Raw genomic sequence first — 20,209 nt, 5'->3', positions numbered from 1 at the left:
ATGTTGGTATGGGTTTGACTTGCGATGATCTCAATTAATCTCATTGAATGCATGTGTTTCCCTGTTAAATGCAGCCAAGGCCAGCTGTGTTGGTGAATCTTGTTCAACTCGCATCAATGATAAGGATCAGACCACTGAGGAAGATTTGTCTGTAGGCCTGGATGACAACGCTCCAAGGGATAATTTGATGAAAGTTGATAAGGAGAATGGAAGACTGAGTGGAGACACAGGAAATGAGATGTCGACTGAAGATGACAAAAAAGCAGAGAAGGGACAAAGAGGGGAAAAAGAGAGAGTGAAAGAGGATCAGCCAGGATCACCACAGCCTCTGGAAGGTATGGGTGAATCAAGTATCCATTAATCAAAAAGGGTTCCAAGATGATTAAAAGATATATAGTGAGATATGACAAGACCGAGGTCTGCTGATTCTTCAAGCTGCTACACACAATCTGGAACATCACGACAAGGCCACAGACTATAGATTTTTTTCACACTAGTACATTAATACATGAAACAGAGATTAACTCAAAATCAGAAAATGTTTTCCCATACCTGTAAAGCTATTTATCAATCTAGATTGTTTTGTTTTGACTTGCCTTATTTTTTAGTTATCGGCCGTTTCTTCTCTTGAATACAATGGAACTAGATGGCACTTGACTTGCGGTGCGCGAATGCTCAAAATACATTTAGGAACTCAACAGCAATGACTATTTTCCAGAAATCATGCTCCCCTTAGTCAATATAATCCAGACATTGTAATGAGCAGTTTCAGGAAAGTTTTTATTTCTACCGTAAAACACTCGCCAACCATATCATCGTGCCAAAGGAAGCGTGCGTAATTCAAACACTCGGCTACTGACTTCAAAACTATCTAGACTGATAAATTACACTCCAGCTAAGAGGAAAGTTCTATATTTGAATAGAAGTGAATTATACCTTTTTAAATATAAATTATTTGAATTTTGACAATATATCATTGTGACAAAAGGGGGAAAGCATACATTTTTAATTCCATTATGTTTGTGACTCTATTCCAGGGATAATGAAGCACATTTTGGATTTAGTTCATCAGATGGCTGAAGACTCAACCACTCATGTTCATGCAGTGAAGGAGCTCCTTATATGGCTTATTGTACAGGTAAGAGTTAGCTGCACATTAACATACATGGAAGTATAAGTGTTTGTCATACAACTTCCAATTCACAGCTAAAACACATTGTATGTTAAAAAGGTCAAAATGCACTGAAGCCAACATAAATATGTGATTCATCAGTCTATTTCCACTGCTAGCGTTACAGTATTTGCAAAAATCACAATACTGTCAGTTCTGCCGAGCCACATTTCATTCAATGTTTTCCCCCTGCAGCATTGCAACCTACATATACAGTAGGCTACATTCTAAAATTGTAACTGAGGTCATAGCAGGACAAAGGTACCAAACTATACCGTACTAAGCCGTGCGAGGCCCTGTAGTGGAAATGCGCCATTAGACACACAGCTGTGTTTTCACCCTGTATAGAGTATAATTCTTTAAAGCATTAAACATGTTGCTCTGACTCTCTCCCAGCTGTCAAACTTGCTGTGCTCCGTCATCATAACTCACATTACTCAGTGCTGGTGGCTCTATTACACACGTTGAGCCAGCTGGGAACCCACTTGCTCTAAAGGCAAAGTGTTTAAAATGTTTTAAGGAGTATATTAATTCTGTAGTTTCAAATGGACGAAAAGGAGGCCAGGTCGGTAAGTACTTTTCAAAAACATTTGACGATTGTCGAATCTTCCCCTACAGTGTGTCCTACCTATGTCCTACTTTAGACTGGTCTGTTCAGACCGGCCTGTTATGTCTAAATGTCTGCCGCCGTAACTCAACACAAGTGACAAATGTTTCGAGAAACATGGTTTATGTGAGAAAAACATTTTACGATTTAAGAATACAAAAATGAAGTTAGATATTTGAGAAGTTATTAAAGACGACATCGAAAACTCTCTATTTAGTGACACCTGTTTCTTTTGCTGTCACTTTAAAAGTGCTCCGATGTGCCAGTGTGGCAGTTTACAATTGGTGACGTTGCGTGTGAACCATTTACACTGGTGGGGGTGTGAGCCTATCTACACATACCTGTATATGCTCAACCTAGTTTATAGGTATTTATAACTTGTGGAAATATATTGCATTATGTGTATGTTAATGTTCGGAGGCAATAGCAACCTAGTGGAATCTCTACGAGGAGTTTTTAGAGAGTATCCAACATCCAGCCACCCCTACGAAGTTGAATGTGACGTGGTCCACTCTTGAGCTTCGGTGTTGTGAATAGGATGTGAAATCCGCCGCTAGCTAGCCCGGTTGATGGCTACCGTTTCTTAAATGTCCGTTTTAAATGACAGATATCAATAAAATAACCAAATGACCTAATTCGGTAATGGAGGAACTTACGGCAAGCGACCGGTTGGCTATTAAAGCGGTCGACTTCCAGACGATGGCAGAGGCTTACTACAGTATCGCCGTGGAGAAAGTGAAGGATGTACGTTATGTGGCAGGTTTTGTTAGCATTTCTTAACTAGCCAACTGACATAACTTAACAGATTGTCAAGCGTTGGAAAATAGCTCAGTATTATAGCTAAGTTCATATGTTGTTTTTATACAGCTCATGTTTGACTTCATGTGTGTGTAGTGCCAGTGCTGTTCACCAGCTGTCAGCACTACAGTGACATTTTAAGTCGCTTTTTCAGAATTGTTTGTAATGTTGTTTAGCTAGTAATGGTTAGCTAGCTAATTGATAGTAACGTTAGTTTGTCTGAGCAGGTGATGTGCTTTCCTGCGGTGTTTTCTGTTGTTATTCTCTTTGTATGAGATCATTTGCTCTAGATAAGCCACTATCTAATTCGTTTAACAGGAAGTACTGTGATCCTTTACTAGTAAAAAGTACAAATGCTATGATCTTAAAATACTCCATTACAAGTACAAGTACAAACATAATATCAAAATATTCTTAAAGTACCAAAAGTTAAAGTACTTCCTAAGTTAAAGTAATGTCCCAATTTATTATCATAAATAGCTTGGTTGTTATTTTTGATGCATTGTGTTCATCACAGCTGGTACAAGTGGAGCAACTTTTAATTACTTTATATACTACTGCTGGATATTTTAACCTATAATTTCATAGCAGAGATTATTTATATTTTGTAATAGCTAATAAAATAGATATGTAAAGAAACTTGTATCTAATTTTATCAAATAAATGTAGTGGGTATAAAATAGCATAACAAAATACTCAAATAAAGTACAAGTAGCCTTAAATCGTACTTCAGTACAGTACTTGAGTAAACATAATTAACTACATCACATGACTGGTAGGATTACTAGTCATGGCTTACTACTTGCGATACCAAATTATATAATATACATTCAGTGGTCAATTTGAATAACAATAACATTCACCATAATGAATGGGACTCCTCTCAGTTGAATAGATTAAACCAAGGTTTCCCCATCTCTTTTAATTATGTTTCAAATCCTAAATTAACCAGATTTCCTCCCCTCTTTGTTCAGGTTGTATTGGCACTGCCTGATGACATCAGACCCGGTCCAAACCTGTACGGGTTGCCATGGGAACCGGTCATCGTGTCCGGTCTGGTGGGGCTGGTGACGATGCTGCTGTTCACCTGTAGATTTTACAGCTCTGTGAGTACACACACATGTACTGTTCATCACACAACACACAACCCACTTGTTCCTATGGTCCATTTATAAACCGATGTATCCCTTTTAGGGCTCAGCAATATATAAATGTTATATCCATATTGTGATACGAGACAAGTTATCGTATTAGATAGTCTTTTCCTCGTTTTAAGAGGCTGCATTACAGTTAAGTGATGTATTTTTTAGAATTTACAAGACAGTTTTAGTTTGTCTGTTGTTTGACGTTACCCAAATAGCCATTCATTCCACATAACTAATGATTATTTATTAAAAATAAATCTCTTACTTTAGTACTTCTTGTTCACCATTGCTTTCTTCTTATATTTCACAGGTCAAAAGCAGAATGTATCGAAGTAAGTTCTGACTTATTTTTTCATAATATCTATTTTTTTTATGACTTAACACAAATACATCACAAATTATTAGAGCTGTATGGAATCGTTTAAAACTTTGTAGCTTAATTTATTGCAAATATATTTGCATTTCCTATGCAAACTCTCCCGGAAATAACAAAGCAAAGATTTGAATGTGTTCTGAGCATTGTTTTGTGTTTTTTCAGGTAGAGAGCGGAGGATGGGTGAGCAGGTTACGCAGCTCCTGGATGAGAAGTGTAAAGTGCTGGAGACTCTCAGCAAATGTCAACAAGAGGTCTGTACTCGTGCTAAAGCTGACTGACACTGAGGCGCTGTTTACACAGGAACGTAACGGAACCGCGGAAACGGATCCCTCAAACGATAACGGGTCCCAAGGTGGATAGATCTGCGGACGGAACACTCTGGGGGGTCAAACTGCTCCGTGTGTACGCCCAATACGCCATAACCCCGCCTCTCCCAAAAGAGAGGCTCCATGTATTATTCTGATATTATTACATGGCTTAGTTGAATACTCAATTCTGATTGGTCAATTCAGAACACGAGAACAGACAGACCGCTGTCAAGGACTTATTGACCGTTGTTAAGGGCGCTCACATCTGCACAAAGAAGTCCGTTCGATTTAACTGTATACAGTTTGGCCGAAAAGCAAACTGCTCAAACTGGGACAAGAAAACAGCGGAGAAGTAACGGGGCAGAAACCCTCCTTTTTACGCAGCGGTCCAGACATAGACATCAAACGATAAAACATATTCAGTTGCCAGTTACTTTTGCATTAGGGCAGGGATATCTAGATACTTTCCAAGGTTTGACATAATGAGTTGTGCTACTTTTAAAGCAAGCAACGATGTTTTCAAATCTGTAATCAAAAAGGTCCACATAAACATTATCGAAGCAGTTCCTGCTGTTGCTACGTAGTTCAAACAGTAACAACAAACTATTTTTCTTAGCGGATGCATGTCATTTTAAATCAATAATAGCCTACTATTTTTTAAATCAATAAAAACATTTTCTAAATCTATAAAAGCATTTAAATTAATATTGTATATATATCATGTCGTTACTTTGTTGAGAATGTGGCCATGTAATAAGCGGGATAATGTGCAGCGTGGCGGTCATTATGGGTAAAAGAACACCTGACAGGCAGATCAGGAGCCCGACGCGAAGCACATTATCCCTTGCTTATTATATAGAGTCGTTATTAATTTGTTTTAAAGCTCAATAAATAACAAAGAAGACCTTTGACCGGCACTTTTCTAATTTTGTCCGGAAGATTTAAACTTTAACGGACATGTTGACCGGCAAAAACAAATTATAACGGAAACTCTGCCGCACGGTCCCCTCGTCCCTTGGAAGAGGTGGAGAGGTGGGTGTTTTTCATCTGCTGGTGGACTTCCGGGGAGATTTACAGCAGGAGCACAGGCTTGCCTCTGGGAGGGAGAAAAAGAGCCAGAGCCCTGCCTCTCCCCACCTCTGCTGCTAAATCCACCGCGGAGAATAAACAGAAAGGCAACCATGCTCGGGAAGTCTTCTTCGCTGCTTTTGGTGTAATTTGTTGGTGGAAGTACAGCGCCACTTACAGGCCCGGCATATGTACTACAGCATCTCCAGCGGGTCGAGCAGTCTCGTGTGAACGATTGTGTGTGAACGGAAGACTTTTTTGATATTGAATTCGGTTCGTTTTCGTTTGCGTTCCCGTGTAAATGGGGCCTGAGCCTGCACACACACAACACTGTTTGTTCATCTGAAATTCATATAAAGTGTTTTGTTAATCGTGGCTTTAAGTTTAAGTGCTGACCACATTTCATCAGATGTATTTCTTCCCTTTGTGTCTTTTGCAGTACGATGAGGTGGAGAGCTCTCTGAGGGACAGTGGAGTCTTGGCACAGACTCAGAAGACAGAAGAGCTTGAGGTAAGGCACACAGGAAAAGAGAATTAAAAGAAGAATAATACATTGAAACTTCTTCAAAACCAGGAGAAAACTGCTAGACGGCATTATGTGTTGCTTCAAGAAATCTTTGTACATAAGACATGTTTTCCCGCTCCCCCAGGTCAAAGCCAGACAGTTGGAAGAATCTAAAAGGGAGCTGGACAGAGATCTGGAAGAACTGAAGGAGCAACTGGAGCAGCATAGAGAACACAGGATAGAGCAGGAAAAAAGGGTAGGACAACTCAAAGTGACATTCAAATAAGGAATCCGATATTTAAGTGTGTGATTTGATTGGATTGTTTTTGTGGTTATCCTTTCAGATAGCAGTGCTTGAAGAGAGCATGACAACATTTGAAGAAGAAACCAAAGACCTCCAGTCACAGGAAGAGCAGGTATCATTACTTGTTCCTGTCTTTTCCTTCTCTGCTCAGTCTGTTCCTTTATTTGCGTTTCACATGACTATGGGATATCAATCTCTGCCTCTTTATCTCCAGGCACAGACCACTCTGAAGGTGTACAGCATGAACAGTGACAGACTGCAGAGGAATCTGGAAACAGCCGGAGAGGAGAATACACTGCTGCGGGAGAGCAACGCTCAGGTAGGGTTCATTACACACTTTGGTCGCCCTGAGAAAAGTGTTTTTATTCGACCAGTAGTCGTCAGTTCAAGCCGTAAGTTGACTAGTCCTTTCATGTTTATGTTATATTCCGATTATTAATATTATTATTTCTGACTTCACAAAATGGTTTCAGTTCCCGGCTGAGGTAGAACGTTATTATTAGTAACATCAATACTAGTATGTTGTTCTACCTATAAAGATAATATAAAATTGTAATAATGCCTTTGAATGTTACACGTGCAAAGCGCATGACAGAGAAAGCGATCCGCCAGTTAGCAACAATGCTAACGGAACAATCGCCACAACGATGCTTCATGTGTGCCGGAACAAGCAGCTTGGGCAAACCCTGAACCTTAATTTAATTTTCCCTCAACACAATATAACATTATTACCACATCTCAAACACATTTTATAAAAGTATAACCAAGTTGTAACGCCATCAAAAATAACTAAACAAATGCAAAAAAAAACAACTAAAGTGCAAATAAATGTTATTTCTAAATTACGCCTATAATCATACACAATTCAAACAGAATTATATATATTTTATTGGTCATTTTATATAGATCAATTACTGCTGAGTTTTTTCCTCCCATCCGTTTTCGCATATTATGAGAAAGGAGCAACGGTTATGTCACCTTCTTTGGGTCGTAAACGTATCCAACACTTTGAATATAATGAACAGGCACAGGGGTTTTGTGGCTGACCCGGCTAAAAACACGCAGCGCCCAGATAGTTTAAAAAAAAATTCATAGGACTTTAGCCAACTAACTGTAAATTATTTGGGGGCAGCCCTAGCGTGCGTACACACACACACACACACACACACACACACACACACACACACACACACACACACACACACACACACACACACACACACACACACACACACACACACACACACACACACACACACACACACACACACACACACACACACACACACACACACACACACACACACACACACACAAGCATACATCTACTGTGCTTTTAAAGCAGTGGTTCTCAACTGGTGAACCAAAAGTGGGTGTGAGTGAAGAAAAGATAAATTGAATTGTATTTATTTTTTTAATTAGTTTTTTAATTTTCTTGTGGAAAAAAGTCAAACTTTTATTTGGAAGGCCCGATTTTCTAACGCTGTACATGCAGTAGGCGTTGGACTGAAAGTACCGGAAAACATAAACTGTTTTGAAAACTTCTGTCAAGTAGTGATCATCTTCTCAATAAAACATGTTTGCTGATGTTTTTTCGAGTCTTCTGGCCAATCAGAATCAAGATTGTTGCCGGAAGTCCCCACGGAGAATAACTTTGCGGTAGAACTCTTCTTTATACATCCATGGGTACAACTTCAGATAAAAATGAACACATTATGAAATATGACCCTCAGTTTGATGATTGACTGAACCCTTACCCACAATTTAAAGTAATTCACACAGACTATCTCCTCTTTACTCTTCTCTCTGTGTGGAGCAGAAGGTTCAGCTGTTAGAACAAAGTGAAAAACAAACAATGGCATAAAATACTATTAATGTCGGGTAGTAATACATTTATTTATTTTCTTCTCAGAGTGTACCAGAATGCGTAGTTTATATGTTAGTATTTCTAAAAATCTTATGTTATACAGTTCAGCTTTGATTCCATCATCTCATTAAACCTTTTTTAAAGCATACTTTAGTTCTGTGAAGGGATATGAGGGATGTATGCACTGTACTTCACTTTAATTAATATTGTATGCTGAAAGGTGTATATATTACAGCACCATTTTTTGTTGAATAGATTTGAATGGTTAAAAATGTTGGGTCTTGATTTATTGACAAAGGAAAAAGTGGGTTCCGAGGCCTGACCAGTTGAGAACCACTGCTTTAAAGCATGTGGAGTTGTTTTGCTTTTGTATGGTTAGAATCAGTTTTAGCTAGTTTGTTCATTAAAGAGCATCTTGCAGGTTTTTATTTTTTCTACATTTATGCTTATACTTGCTTGAAAATTACAATTAAAAAAGTGAATGCAGGATTTTATGTTTTACGAGACATCAGGGCAGGAATTCAGAGGGAAAGGAGCAATTTTGAGCTCTGCTCTTAAAAACGGCTTTTTTTTCAGGTAATGCGTCAAACGCGTCATATTACATCACACAGGGGACACATCTCCGCTCTCTGACCGTGGGTATAGTAGAGTTGCGTTGAGTAGAGCGGTTGTGTTTTAAGGAGCTGGTATTTTTCGGTAGTTTTACATTGTATTTCACCATTTGTAATCATGGTGCAGTATTGTGTTTGTGCAGGTTGCACAAATACCAGCCTGTCAGGACATCGAGTCCACAGTAAAAAGGACCGGAGCTAGCGTTTGCTCCTGGGTGCGTTGTGCATCCACCTCCCTGCAGCACATACTCTCCACAGCTGTATCAGGAAACCATATTACTTCTCTCTCCCCCCCCCCCCCCCTTCGCTGCTCTCTCTCTCTCCCCTCCGGTACACGGCACCGTAAGACATAGTGTGGAGTTGCATTAGGTAACGCTGTGGTGGCTGTACTGCTCCAGCCGTCTCCTTTGTGTTTGTTTGTTTCCCCCTGTCTGTGTTGTTTGTGTGTGCGTGGTGGCTGTCACTCCTGGCTCCCGGCTCAACCTCCACTCACCTGTTGCAAGCAGCTGTGCACCCTCCCCGACTACACACCTGCTTTCCATCAAGCCATTTACAACGACATATCAACGGAGGCTCCACAACCTTTCTCCGCCAGATCGTCAAGTATCAGCCGTATCTCGCGTCTCTCCTCCGGTACACAGCACCGTAGTGTGGAGTTGCATTAGGTAACGCGAGATACGGCTGATACTTGCGCATTAGTTTCTGTTATGGATCAGTATCAACAGTCCTTCCAGTAACGTTACTATATTATCAATGCTACTTTAGTTATAGCCTGATATATGATAGCTAACTTTACAATGTTGTGATGTGACTGACGTTAGCTAACATTCTGTAGCTAACGCCGGTCACTCACCAAGATAGCTGCCCAGTTCTCCACTGGTTCTCCTCACACCACAGCTCAATTTCTCTCCGATGGCCGTTATTTCTTCTAATCCTTGGCTGCTCCTGGTCTCTTGGACGCCTAGCAGGCTCATAATTATAAGGTTGTGGTCCGTCATATGCATTTGAATATTCATGTTCAACTTCTTCTGTGTCTTCTTTGTCGAAACTAGCATTGGGATCCATGTTTATTAATACGTTACACCGGCCGCTCTCCCCCTTGTGTCCCCCGTGTTACGTCACACAAGGGAGGTCACGTGCCGAGGGTTTTTTTATGCGGAAGTGAACATTTCTTACAAAAACGACGCCAGATGTCACTGTAGTGTATATTTCTGTATATTTTTTTGAAAATCTAGTGTATTCATCATTTTCCTACACATTTATTCACAGGTTTCTTTAACCTGGAAGTTGCTCTTTAAGTCCATCCAATCATATACTGTACTAGTTCATGTTTTTTTCTAAATGAAGTATTCACCCTTGCTCTGTGTTGCTCCCTGCAGTTAAGGCAGCAGGTGGAGGGGTGGGCAGAGAGAGTGAGTGAGCTGGAGGCGGATATGAGCCGGTGTGAGGTGGCTCACAGCGGGATGCTGCAGGACGTCGCCACCAAGGACGAGCGCATCATGGTATGTTCTGTACTAGCATTCATATTAGTATGTTGCAGCTTTATGTGTATGGGTGCAGCTAGAAATCTGTGTTATTTATTTAATCTGATTAAAACTGGAAATATCTTGAACTACTATCCAAGAAGACTCCACATTTTATTTCTATAACTCAGTTGAATATATATAAATATAAATGTTGCAGTCGTCGATGGTACTTCCCTTTCTGAAAATAAAGCATCTTACAGAGGAAAATAATACAGAGGATAAAATTAAACATTTACCGGCAACTACTCTCATTATAAAACCAAGAAAAATAAATAAAACAGAAATAAAATGACTTAAAAGCAATTGTAATAGAAAAACAAATTGAAAGAGCAGACAGTTTCCAGCCCTGATCCTCTCAGGCAGGAGAGAAGATGAACTTAAAGTTGTTTTATCTAACATTTCAGCATGCACATTTCTAAAAACCACTAGACCTATGTTCTTTTTTTGTTTAGTCATGTGTTTGCATTATCCCCCAAAAAAAATTCAAACCTGGATACATCTGCAGTTTTTTAAGTAACCTTTTGCCCATGCATTGCCCATGCATTGCCCATGCATAGCCCATGCATAGCCCATGCATAGCCCATGCATAGCCCATGCATAGCACAAACGGCTTCTTAATTTCAATTTCGTTGCTCCGCTCCGCTCCGGGGGTGGGGTGGGGGACTTTACTGGCATTGATCCGGACCAGTGACCTCGTATAAAATTCACGTGTGGACCTTTAATAAAAAAGTTGGAGAACCCCTGATCTAGACTCTAGAGAATTCGAACGGCTTTTATCATGGCTGCCACTGAGGTACTTCCGGGTCATTTCACTCCGTTAGGAAGGTTCCTAAGCAGGCCCGGACTGGCCAAGCCTGGCCTGTTAAGTGGCCTGCTGGCCTGAGGATTTTTTTTTTTTTAATGTATGTATTATGAACGCAACGCTGCGCAAATGTATAGCTATCGCTATTGGGTAATCCCCCTGCGCCCCCGCGCAGCACTGAAAACACTTGTAGTCCACGCCCGCCCGCAAGGTGGGCCCCACCCTCGGGCCTCCTTCCGGTATAAATAGGAAGGTGGCCCGGCAATCTGCTCCCTCTTTTTTTCAGCAAACCAGCACAGTTACTGAAGCACAGCAATTGAGAATCATCATGAGCAACAACTGCGTCCGTGGTTGTCCCTCATGTGGCTCTGGGTTCATAATGAGTTATGACCTGCAGAGATAAAAGCAGTATGCGAATCCTGCCGGGGGTCAGAGCACGCGTACGCGGCTCTAAACCAGCAGGTAGCATGCACTGCGCTCGTCTCCCCTCGGGCGACAGGAAGCGGAGAGCGGACACTCTTGCTGCTGTGGCCGAGGAGGACGATTGGCCCGTCCAGGCTTACGAGCCCGCGGACGGGGCCTCGTGTCCCTGGGGCAGAGTGCCGGGCAGGAGTCCGAAGCAACTCCTGCCCCGCCTCCCTCCACGGTTCCCCGTTCGGTTCTCCCCTCCCTCCTCCCCCCCGGACGGGGGAGACAGAGTCGGAGCCCGGCGGCTGCAGGGGCTCCGTCCCACGTCTCCGCTCCCCCGCCACCCCAGAGACAGGGTCTCCCGGCGGCGAGTCAAAGGGGAGTGAAGCTCCCCCGCTCCTGGTCTGCTCCGCGAGAGCCTCCGATGAAGCGGAGCCGGTAATTAAGCCGGCTGCCACTAATCTGTTGATTAAGTAGACAGCAGGGCTCCCTGCAGAAGCCTGCTGGTTTTAACCTATCGGTTAATAAACCTGCAGAGCTCGCGGCATTCCCCTGTCCGAGATACGCCTCCTACATACGGTCATAATAACCCATGAGCGCCGGTATAACGCCTCATGGGGACAGCACTGCACACACCTCCACTCATCCCCTGAGCGTGTACACGCCTCATGATGACAGCCGGAGTGAAACGCAGCGTGTGGAGGTTTCCTCGCAGCCCTTTCGCCTCACGGGCAGCGGCGGCGAGGGCAATGGCGTGGCTCGTCACCATGACGACCATTACAGCACATCACAGAGAAGCCAGAACGGGGGAATGAGCAGTATTCCAGGCTGAGTGCCCCCAGCGGAAGCGCCCGCAGCGCCACGGCGCCAGGGCTCGCTACAGAAGCCTGCTGGTTTTAACCTATCGGTTAATTAACTGCAGAGCTCGCTAATTAAGCCGGCTGCCACTAATCTGTTGATTACCAGCAGGGCTCGCTGCAGAAGCCTGCCCGTTTTAACCTCGGTTAATAACCTGCAGAGCTCGCGGCATTCCTCTGTCCGAAATACGCCTGGTACACACGGCCTTAATAAACCCATGAGCGCCGTTATAACGCCTCATGTGGGCAGCACTGCACACACCTCCATCCATCCCCTGAGCGTGTACGCGCCTCATGATGAGAGTCGGAGTGAAACGCAGCGTGTGGAGGCTTCCTCGCAGCCCTTTCGCCTCACAGTGGCGGCGAGGGCAATGGCATCACAGAGAAGCCGGAACGGGGGAATGAGCAGTATTCCAGGCTGAGTGCCCCCAGCGGTAGCGCCCGCAGCGCCACGGCGCCAGGTCTCGCTGCAAGAAGCCTGCTGGTTTTAACCTATCGGTTAATAACCTGCAGAGCTCGCTAATTAAGCCGGCTGCCACTAATCTGTTGATTAAGTAGACAGCAGGGCTCGCTGCAGAAGCCTACCGGTTTTAACCTCGGTTAATAACCTGCAGAGCTCGCGGCATTCCTCTGTCCGAGATACGCCTCCTACACACGGTCATAATAAACCCATGAGCGCCGTTATAACGCCTCATGTGAACAGCACTGCACACACCTCCATTCATCCCCTGAGCGTGTACACGCCTCATGATGAGAGCCGGAGTGAAACGCAGCGTGTGGAGACTCCCTGGCGTGGCTCGTTGCCATGACGACCACAGAACATCTCGAGCATGTGCGCCCGCTTTTAGAGTGTTTCTCAGAGTGGCAGCGCGTGTGTCTGATGGACAGATGGATGAGCAGGCTGATCAGCAGAGGATACGTCCTGCAGTTCGCCTCTCTCCCCCCCCCCCACAGTTCAATTGGATACAGGAAACACTCCTGTCCTCCCAGAAGCTATGTCTTGCACTCCAATCCAAGCTGCTGGAACTCCTGTTGAAAGAGGATATTTCCAGGGTTCCTCAAAGGGAGGAAAATCAGGGGTTTTCGCTCCCGTTATTTTTCTAATCCCGAAAAAGACTGGGGGAATTAGACATCCTGGATCTGTCAGTATTCCACATGCTGACGATCAAACAGGTGCTGGAATGTTTTCACCAGGACGACTGGTTCACTTCCACCTGAAGGATGCATACTTCCACATACCCATCATCCCGAAACACAGGAAATTCCTGCGTTTTCCATTCAGGGAATATCAGACCAGACAAACGTCTGCCGTTCGGATATTTCCTGGCTCCTCGCATTTGTGTAGAGAAGGCTGGAGCCACTACACCGAGGAGGGATGAGAGTGTGGTTTTCTTCTGGACGACCTGCTATTTGCTGGCTCGCCCCTGGGAGGAAGTCGCTTTACAGACGGTACATCTCGTATCGCATCTGTCAAAGCCTGGGTTTCATAATAAATTGGAAGAAGAGCTGTCCTCTTCCCTCTCAGACAATCGTTTATCTGGGAGTGGAGTTAAACTCAGCCAGCATGAGAGCGCGACTCTCGCGGCAGCGAGGGGAAGAACTGACAGCTCTCCTCCGGCGTGTCACAACCCACACAGCCCTCTCCGTGACGCAGCTGCTCGGCGTTGGCGTCAGCTGGTCACGTGATGATCCCCTTGGGTCTCTTCCAACAGGGGGACACTCCAGAGGTGGTTCATTCGCTGCAGAAGCCTGCTGTTTTAACCTATTGGTTTATAAACTGCAGAACTCGCGGCATTCCTCTGTCCCAGATATGCCTCCTACACACGGTCATAATAACCACGAGCACCGTTATAACGCCTCGTGTGGACAGCATGCACACACCTCTCATCCCCTGGGCGTGTACGCGCCTCATGAGGAGAGACGGAGTGAAAGGCAGCGTGTGGAAACTCCCTCGCAGCCCTTTCGCCTCACGGGCAGCGGCGGCGATGGCGTGGCTCGTCACCATGAAGACCATTACGGCACTTCACAGAGAAGCCTCTCCCCCCAGCAGTTCCATGGGATACAAGAAACACTTCTGTCATCCCAGGAACAGTGTCTTGCGCGGTTTTTACCCCCGCTATTTTTCTAAATCTCCTCTGTCCGGTGCGCGCGCTGTCCTGCTATGTGGCGCGCACGGCGGCCTGGCGCCGTTCTCAGCGCCTGTTCGTGCACTATAGAGAGAGCTCGATCGGGCAACCTCTGTCTGCACAACGGCTGTCACACTGGCTGTGTGAGGCTGTGTCACAGGCATATGTCTCCTCTGGGGTGGAGCCCCCGGAGAACATCAAGGCGCACTCCACCAGAGGAATTTCCTCCTCCACGGCTTTGCACGGAGGAATGTCAGTCGAAGATATTTGCACGGCTGCATCTTGGTCTTCCCCCTGTTCATTTATTCATTTTTATTTGAGGGATGTCTCCCATTCCTCTCTGTGGAGGAGAGTCCTCTCCTGTCAGACTAAGAGACTGATAACTACAGCTCAGGTGAGGTAAAGGACTCTGAGTGTTTAAGTTAACTTAGTCTAAGTTCTCTGTGGGTCTCAAACGGTTTGGTCACCATTTATGTAAAGTTACGCATATTTCCATTTGAGGGGGTAGTGATTAGTAAAATATGCATGAATAATAATAAAAAAATGTTAACTAGGTGAAAAAAGGTAAGAAACTTTAAAAACTTGTTGAGAGCTAAAACTAGTCTTTGCTGCTGCCTCAAAGAGGAGAAGGGAGACAGGTGAGGCTGATTCAGGAGCCCAGACACACTCACAACTATAAATGAACCAAAAAACAAATAAATAAACAAGTTTCAATTTTTTTTCATATTGGATATGGTATGTTATTGGTTATGGCCATGTTCTTATGATTTTATGATTATTTAAATGTATACAGTTCTTTTTCATATGGGTGTTGATGCATTTAAGTCCAACATTTAAAAAAAAATCTTACCGGGGGAGCATGCCCGGAGGATTTGAGGTCCACCTCCATTTAAAATATGTTCACATGGAAAGGTTCCTAATTTTATGCACTTTTAAAAAAAAATAGTAACCCATCTCAATATGTTTATTCTGGGTTAGTAGATTTCAAGTTTAGGGCTATCACTATGGGTAGCAACTCTGTAAATATTGACAAATAAATCCAGGAAAATGGCACAAAAGAAAACTGGTAGTGGCCTGGCTGGGCGTATAATTCCCGGCCTGACTTATTGTCCCAGTCCGGCCCTGTTCCTAAGCTAAAAGGTTCCTAAGCTAAATAGACTATTCGAGTGTGTCATGGCTGCATTAATTATTTTTACCGTTTTTACTCACCTGGTCTGTTTGTTTTGGAGAGAATAAGACATTTGCATATAATTCTGGGCAAACATTAGTGTCAACTCGGCTTAAAGCTCCCTGGGATGTCGGCTTTCTACCAATCTGCATTGGGGAAACATAAATTTTTTAATGTGAAACTGCTTCAAAAAAGGTGGGGTAGGTCATTTTGGGGAAACCGGCTGGAGTGCGCTAGAATTTGAAAATACACAGCTGGAAAAAATCTGCCACTTCCTTACAGAGCCCCTCCTCCAACACACACGAACGCGCACATGACCAATGAGGGCACGAGATAAATTTTTGAACAGATGGAAGGCTGACAGGCAGGTAGGCCATCCAGTTATTTTATCCGGGCCGGCTAAAATGATTGGTCGTGCTTTTTACAGTGCTACGACTTCCACAAATGATTTTTTTTTTTGACTTTTTGTCAAAGCACTTAATATATTCATTGCTATCAGGATGTTAAGAGCATTCCATGGAATATAACAAAAAGTGTATTTCGAGCCGGTTTCTCAAACTTACCTTTTTACTACTTTTAATCCAAGAGACTGTTAGTTTTGGAGAGGAGGGGTCTTCTGTATGCGTATAATTCGGTTCTCAGTAAAAACCTCCTGATTGATATACGAGGAAGGATTCATTGGAGATTGCAGGAACATACTCCTAAGTCCCACTTCACAAAGCCACCAAACACCTTCTTTTGTTTTTGCCCTAGTGGCTGATAATGGCATATTGTGCTTTACAGTGATCGTATTAGTTCACATTACTTTGTGTTGTTTGGCATAAAGGTAACATCTATTATATGTACGCCTCCAGTCTTTGACAGATCGCCTGCTCAGTATGAAAGCTTGGGATTCAGAACTGGAAGAGGGGGAAGGTGAGGAAGGAGGAGAGAAGGAGACGTCCAACGGTACAGCCCAGGACAGAAAAGGAGACATTATGAAGGACACACAAGGCCATCTGCAGAAAGTCCAGAAACTCATCTACGCCGCTAAGGTATTTGACACAAACGGACAAAAAACATTGACTTGATCGGAAACATCTTTCCTCTTCACTGAGTGCTGACTTTTTGTTTGTGTTATTGTGTGTAGCTGAATGCAGACCTCAAATCTGTCGATGAAGACAAGGACAGATTATTTGCCAAACTGGACGATGAAGTCAAAGCTAAAGAAGACCTGCAAGGTGAGGCAACTACACAACAATTTAGATTTCCAATTCCAAATGATGTATTTAATCTGTACAACATAAAAATGTCTTTGTTTTTCCCCTTTAGTGAGCATTAAGGAGATGGAAAGGGAGAAGTCCTCTCTGCAGACAGAAGCTGAGACATACTCAGATCAGGTACCTGCCTCATATTAGTGTGATGTTTTATTTTATTCTTTTTTCACATTCATTTGCTTTGGGATTCATTTATTTTCTCCATGTGTTTAGGTCCAAAAATTACAACAGAAACTCCAGATTATGACAGAAATGTACCAGGAGAACGAGCTCAAGCTACACAGGTAGGCGACATGTTTAGTATCAGACATTTTTTTATTCATATGAAATCCTGCACACAGTTAAACTCACACACACTATTTTATGAACATAAAGGTTCAACTGCTGAATTAAAAAGAGAACAAATGAACCAAAGAAAGTGAAAACCATAAAGCAGATTCAGGCAGTAGGCGTATAGATTCCCACTTAAAGTATTAGCCTACAGAACAGTACAGCTTAAGGTCCACACACATACACACCAAACTGACACCAAAGAACACGTCCCGACGCCGCCTCACGCCGCCTCACGTCACCTGCGTTTTGGCCAAAACCATGTTTCTCACTGGAACACACCGCAAAGACTTCAGCCGACGGCCAAGTTGCACGTACGAACTGCGCATTCGTGAGTGGCAATAACTCTTCTTACCAGCAGGCAGCGGTAGTGTGTATTCGTCATTCAAAAGAGGCAACAACTGGAAGACAGACTGCTTGATACATCAAGAGAAGAAGAACAGACAACATATATATACATATATGGATATAAACAAACAACAAATAGCGTGTGCGTTCCATTTTCACTCTACAGCGAGAAGCTCATAGGGCTTTCCCGAACCTGTGTCGAGAGCTGGAGTTAAATTAAATCTCAGATTTGCCTTCCTAATAGTTTGTTTGGGTCCCTTCCGTTTCGCTTTTCGTGCACTGATTCCCTAAGCTGAACAGCCAATCAGAGTGATTTCTTTGGCCGACAACCTCCCGATTCAACATGTCGAATCGGCGGCGGAAGGTGTCTGCACGGCCGAAAAGACACGACGGTGCGGGACACACCAAGACACCCCAATCTGAGTAGGGCGACAGGACGCTCATCGACGGCCCGACATCTAACAACATCTATCGATGCTGAAAATCGGCTTGGTGTGTAAGGACCTTTATAGAGAAGAGATAACATCTGATCCTTTACAACAAACACTATATGCTCTTTGTAATCCTGCTAGTAATCCATCCTTTTTAGAAAAAATTAAATACAAAATGATATAACGTAACTGTACGTCCATCGGATTTCAAATATTGCAGAAAATAATCTCTGTGGCAAACCAATGTTTATGATACTTACACCTTTTGTTCAACAGGATAATCTCCACATATTAACACTACTTTTATAATAGTCTAAGCATTAATGCAATCACCAAATCACCGTTTGGCTATAAAATAACTATATCAAGGTGACATGACTTCACGCCACCACCGCTAAGCTAAAGACGGCTGATGTTCGACGTGATGACGTTTAGAAGTCACATTTAGGAACTTGTTAACACCAGTGGGGTATTAACTGACATATTTGATGTCCTAGAACAAAAAGTGAACATCTCTTTAGTTCGTGTTTATCAAAGACTTTGTTACAGGCAGCTAAAAAAAACACATTTAAAAAACCATTGACTTTGAGGGAACCTGTAAGTGCTGAAATGCTGAGTCATTTCCGGCTTTAGGACTTATTCCTGAAGAGCAAATACATGTTTTGGCAGTTTCAGGATGTTGACGAGTGTTTGTTTGCAGGCTTTTGACAGTGGAGGAGAGGGAACGCATGCAGAAAGAAGAGAAGTTAAATAAGGCGGACAAAAACATTGCGATGGCCATGGAAGAACTCATCAACTACAGGTAGCTGCTCTGCTAAAGTATTAACTAAGTATTAACACATTGACAGAGGACATGTGTGAGGATGCACATGTTAAGTCTCACCTGTGTGTCTCCCTTTCTTCAGACAACGAGCAGGAGAGATGGAGGAAGAGCTGGATAAAACCAAACAATCTTACCAGACTCAGATGTCAGCACATGAGAAGAAAGCACACAATAACTGGGTAAGTAACACACCAAACATGAGCAAATAAAAGTAGAGAGATGTTTATTTTTAAAGCCAAATAGTTTTCAGAAACAGGTTCATTGCCAAGTAGGTTTACACATATGAGGAATTTCCCTTGGCGCATACATAAACACAGTAGAGAAGATACATTGCAAGAAGAGGACCAAAAAACAATTATAAAAAACTATCTTGAGAAATCTATTTTAACATTAAAATATATCAATATTCACATGAAATATAGATACACCCGTTAAAATAAAATATATGTGCAGTATTGCTGAAGTGGAAAACTGGGCAAATATAACAGGTAGCTGGTACTGTGAAAAGTGTGCAGGGTTGTGCATGCCTGACAGTATTAAAATGAACACCATATTGTTTGCATTGTGTGCATTCTTACTCCATTTCCATACTCTGACGTTAGATCTGGGATAGTTTTTTTAGTACGGTTGTAGGTAAGCAGGCCTATTGTTTTTGGATATTTGTGGAGTTAGGTGGTTCACGAGTTTTTTTGTATTGATTAAGTGGTCCTTGGTATGAAAAAGTTTGAGAAACACTGGCAGACCCAGAAGTTGGCATCACAAGGGCTCCCTCGACAAAAAGCAATGGGATTTTTCTATTGGATTTTGAAATATTGCAGAAATAAGATTGTTGACAAACACTCATTAATGATACTTACACATTCATATCTTAAACTGCACTGTACATTTTATTCATGTATTTTTTTCTTTTAATGATTATTTTTATCTTTGCTTTTTAATGACTGTTTTTAAATGCCATTTTCTTAATGTCTTTCATTTTTGTAAAGCACTTTAAATCGCCTTGTGTTGAAAGGTGCTGTATAAATATACTTGCCTTGCCTTACACATTATGATCAGCAGGATAATCTCCAAATATGAAAACCACTTTAGGATTTTTGAAGCATAAATACATCGCCAAAAAGTACAAAGCTAATGTAGATGCATCATATTCGCATTTTAGGATTTAAGGAATCCTTCCTGCAGCTCTTGTTACGGATAAGTAGTACAACGCCATTTCAAACGTTGAGCTCTTCACATTACATCGAGCTTAACTGTTTGTTTAGAAAGTGCATTCATTCAAGTATTGTACATTTTGAGATACTAGATGCTACTTCTTACTTCTTCCCCACCACAATTATTTTTACGCCACTATATTTATTTGAAAAGATAGGCTAC

At 42.7% G+C, this 20,209-nt stretch overlaps 1 protein-coding gene across 2 annotated transcripts in view; it reads left to right on the top strand.

Moving 5' to 3' along the window:
• The window catches only part of mia2 (MIA SH3 domain ER export factor 2), a 38,574-nt gene that overhangs the window by 8,264 nt on the left and 10,101 nt on the right, over positions 1-20,209 (top strand). For both annotated transcript variants that reach the window (XM_079692212.1, XM_079692211.1), the window contains exons 5-20: positions 75-335; positions 1,038-1,138; positions 3,551-3,682; positions 4,032-4,053; positions 4,260-4,348; positions 5,913-5,984; positions 6,124-6,234; positions 6,323-6,394; positions 6,497-6,601; positions 10,140-10,262; positions 16,502-16,681; positions 16,777-16,867; positions 16,959-17,026; positions 17,117-17,187; positions 18,713-18,814; positions 18,918-19,014. In XM_079692212.1, coding sequence (XP_079548338.1) covers positions 75-335; positions 1,038-1,138; positions 3,551-3,682; positions 4,032-4,053; positions 4,260-4,348; positions 5,913-5,984; positions 6,124-6,234; positions 6,323-6,394; positions 6,497-6,601; positions 10,140-10,262; positions 16,502-16,681; positions 16,777-16,867; positions 16,959-17,026; positions 17,117-17,187; positions 18,713-18,814; positions 18,918-19,014 — 1,697 coding nt within the window. The remainder of the gene's footprint in view (positions 1-74; positions 336-1,037; positions 1,139-3,550; positions 3,683-4,031; positions 4,054-4,259; positions 4,349-5,912; positions 5,985-6,123; positions 6,235-6,322; positions 6,395-6,496; positions 6,602-10,139; positions 10,263-16,501; positions 16,682-16,776; positions 16,868-16,958; positions 17,027-17,116; positions 17,188-18,712; positions 18,815-18,917; positions 19,015-20,209) is intronic.

Source organism: Notothenia rossii (assembly GCF_949606895.1).
Source record: "Notothenia rossii genome assembly, chromosome: 7".
Classification (NCBI taxonomy): domain Eukaryota; kingdom Metazoa; phylum Chordata; class Actinopteri; order Perciformes; family Nototheniidae; genus Notothenia; species Notothenia rossii.
This window is presented reverse-complemented; position numbering and strand designations above follow the sequence as displayed.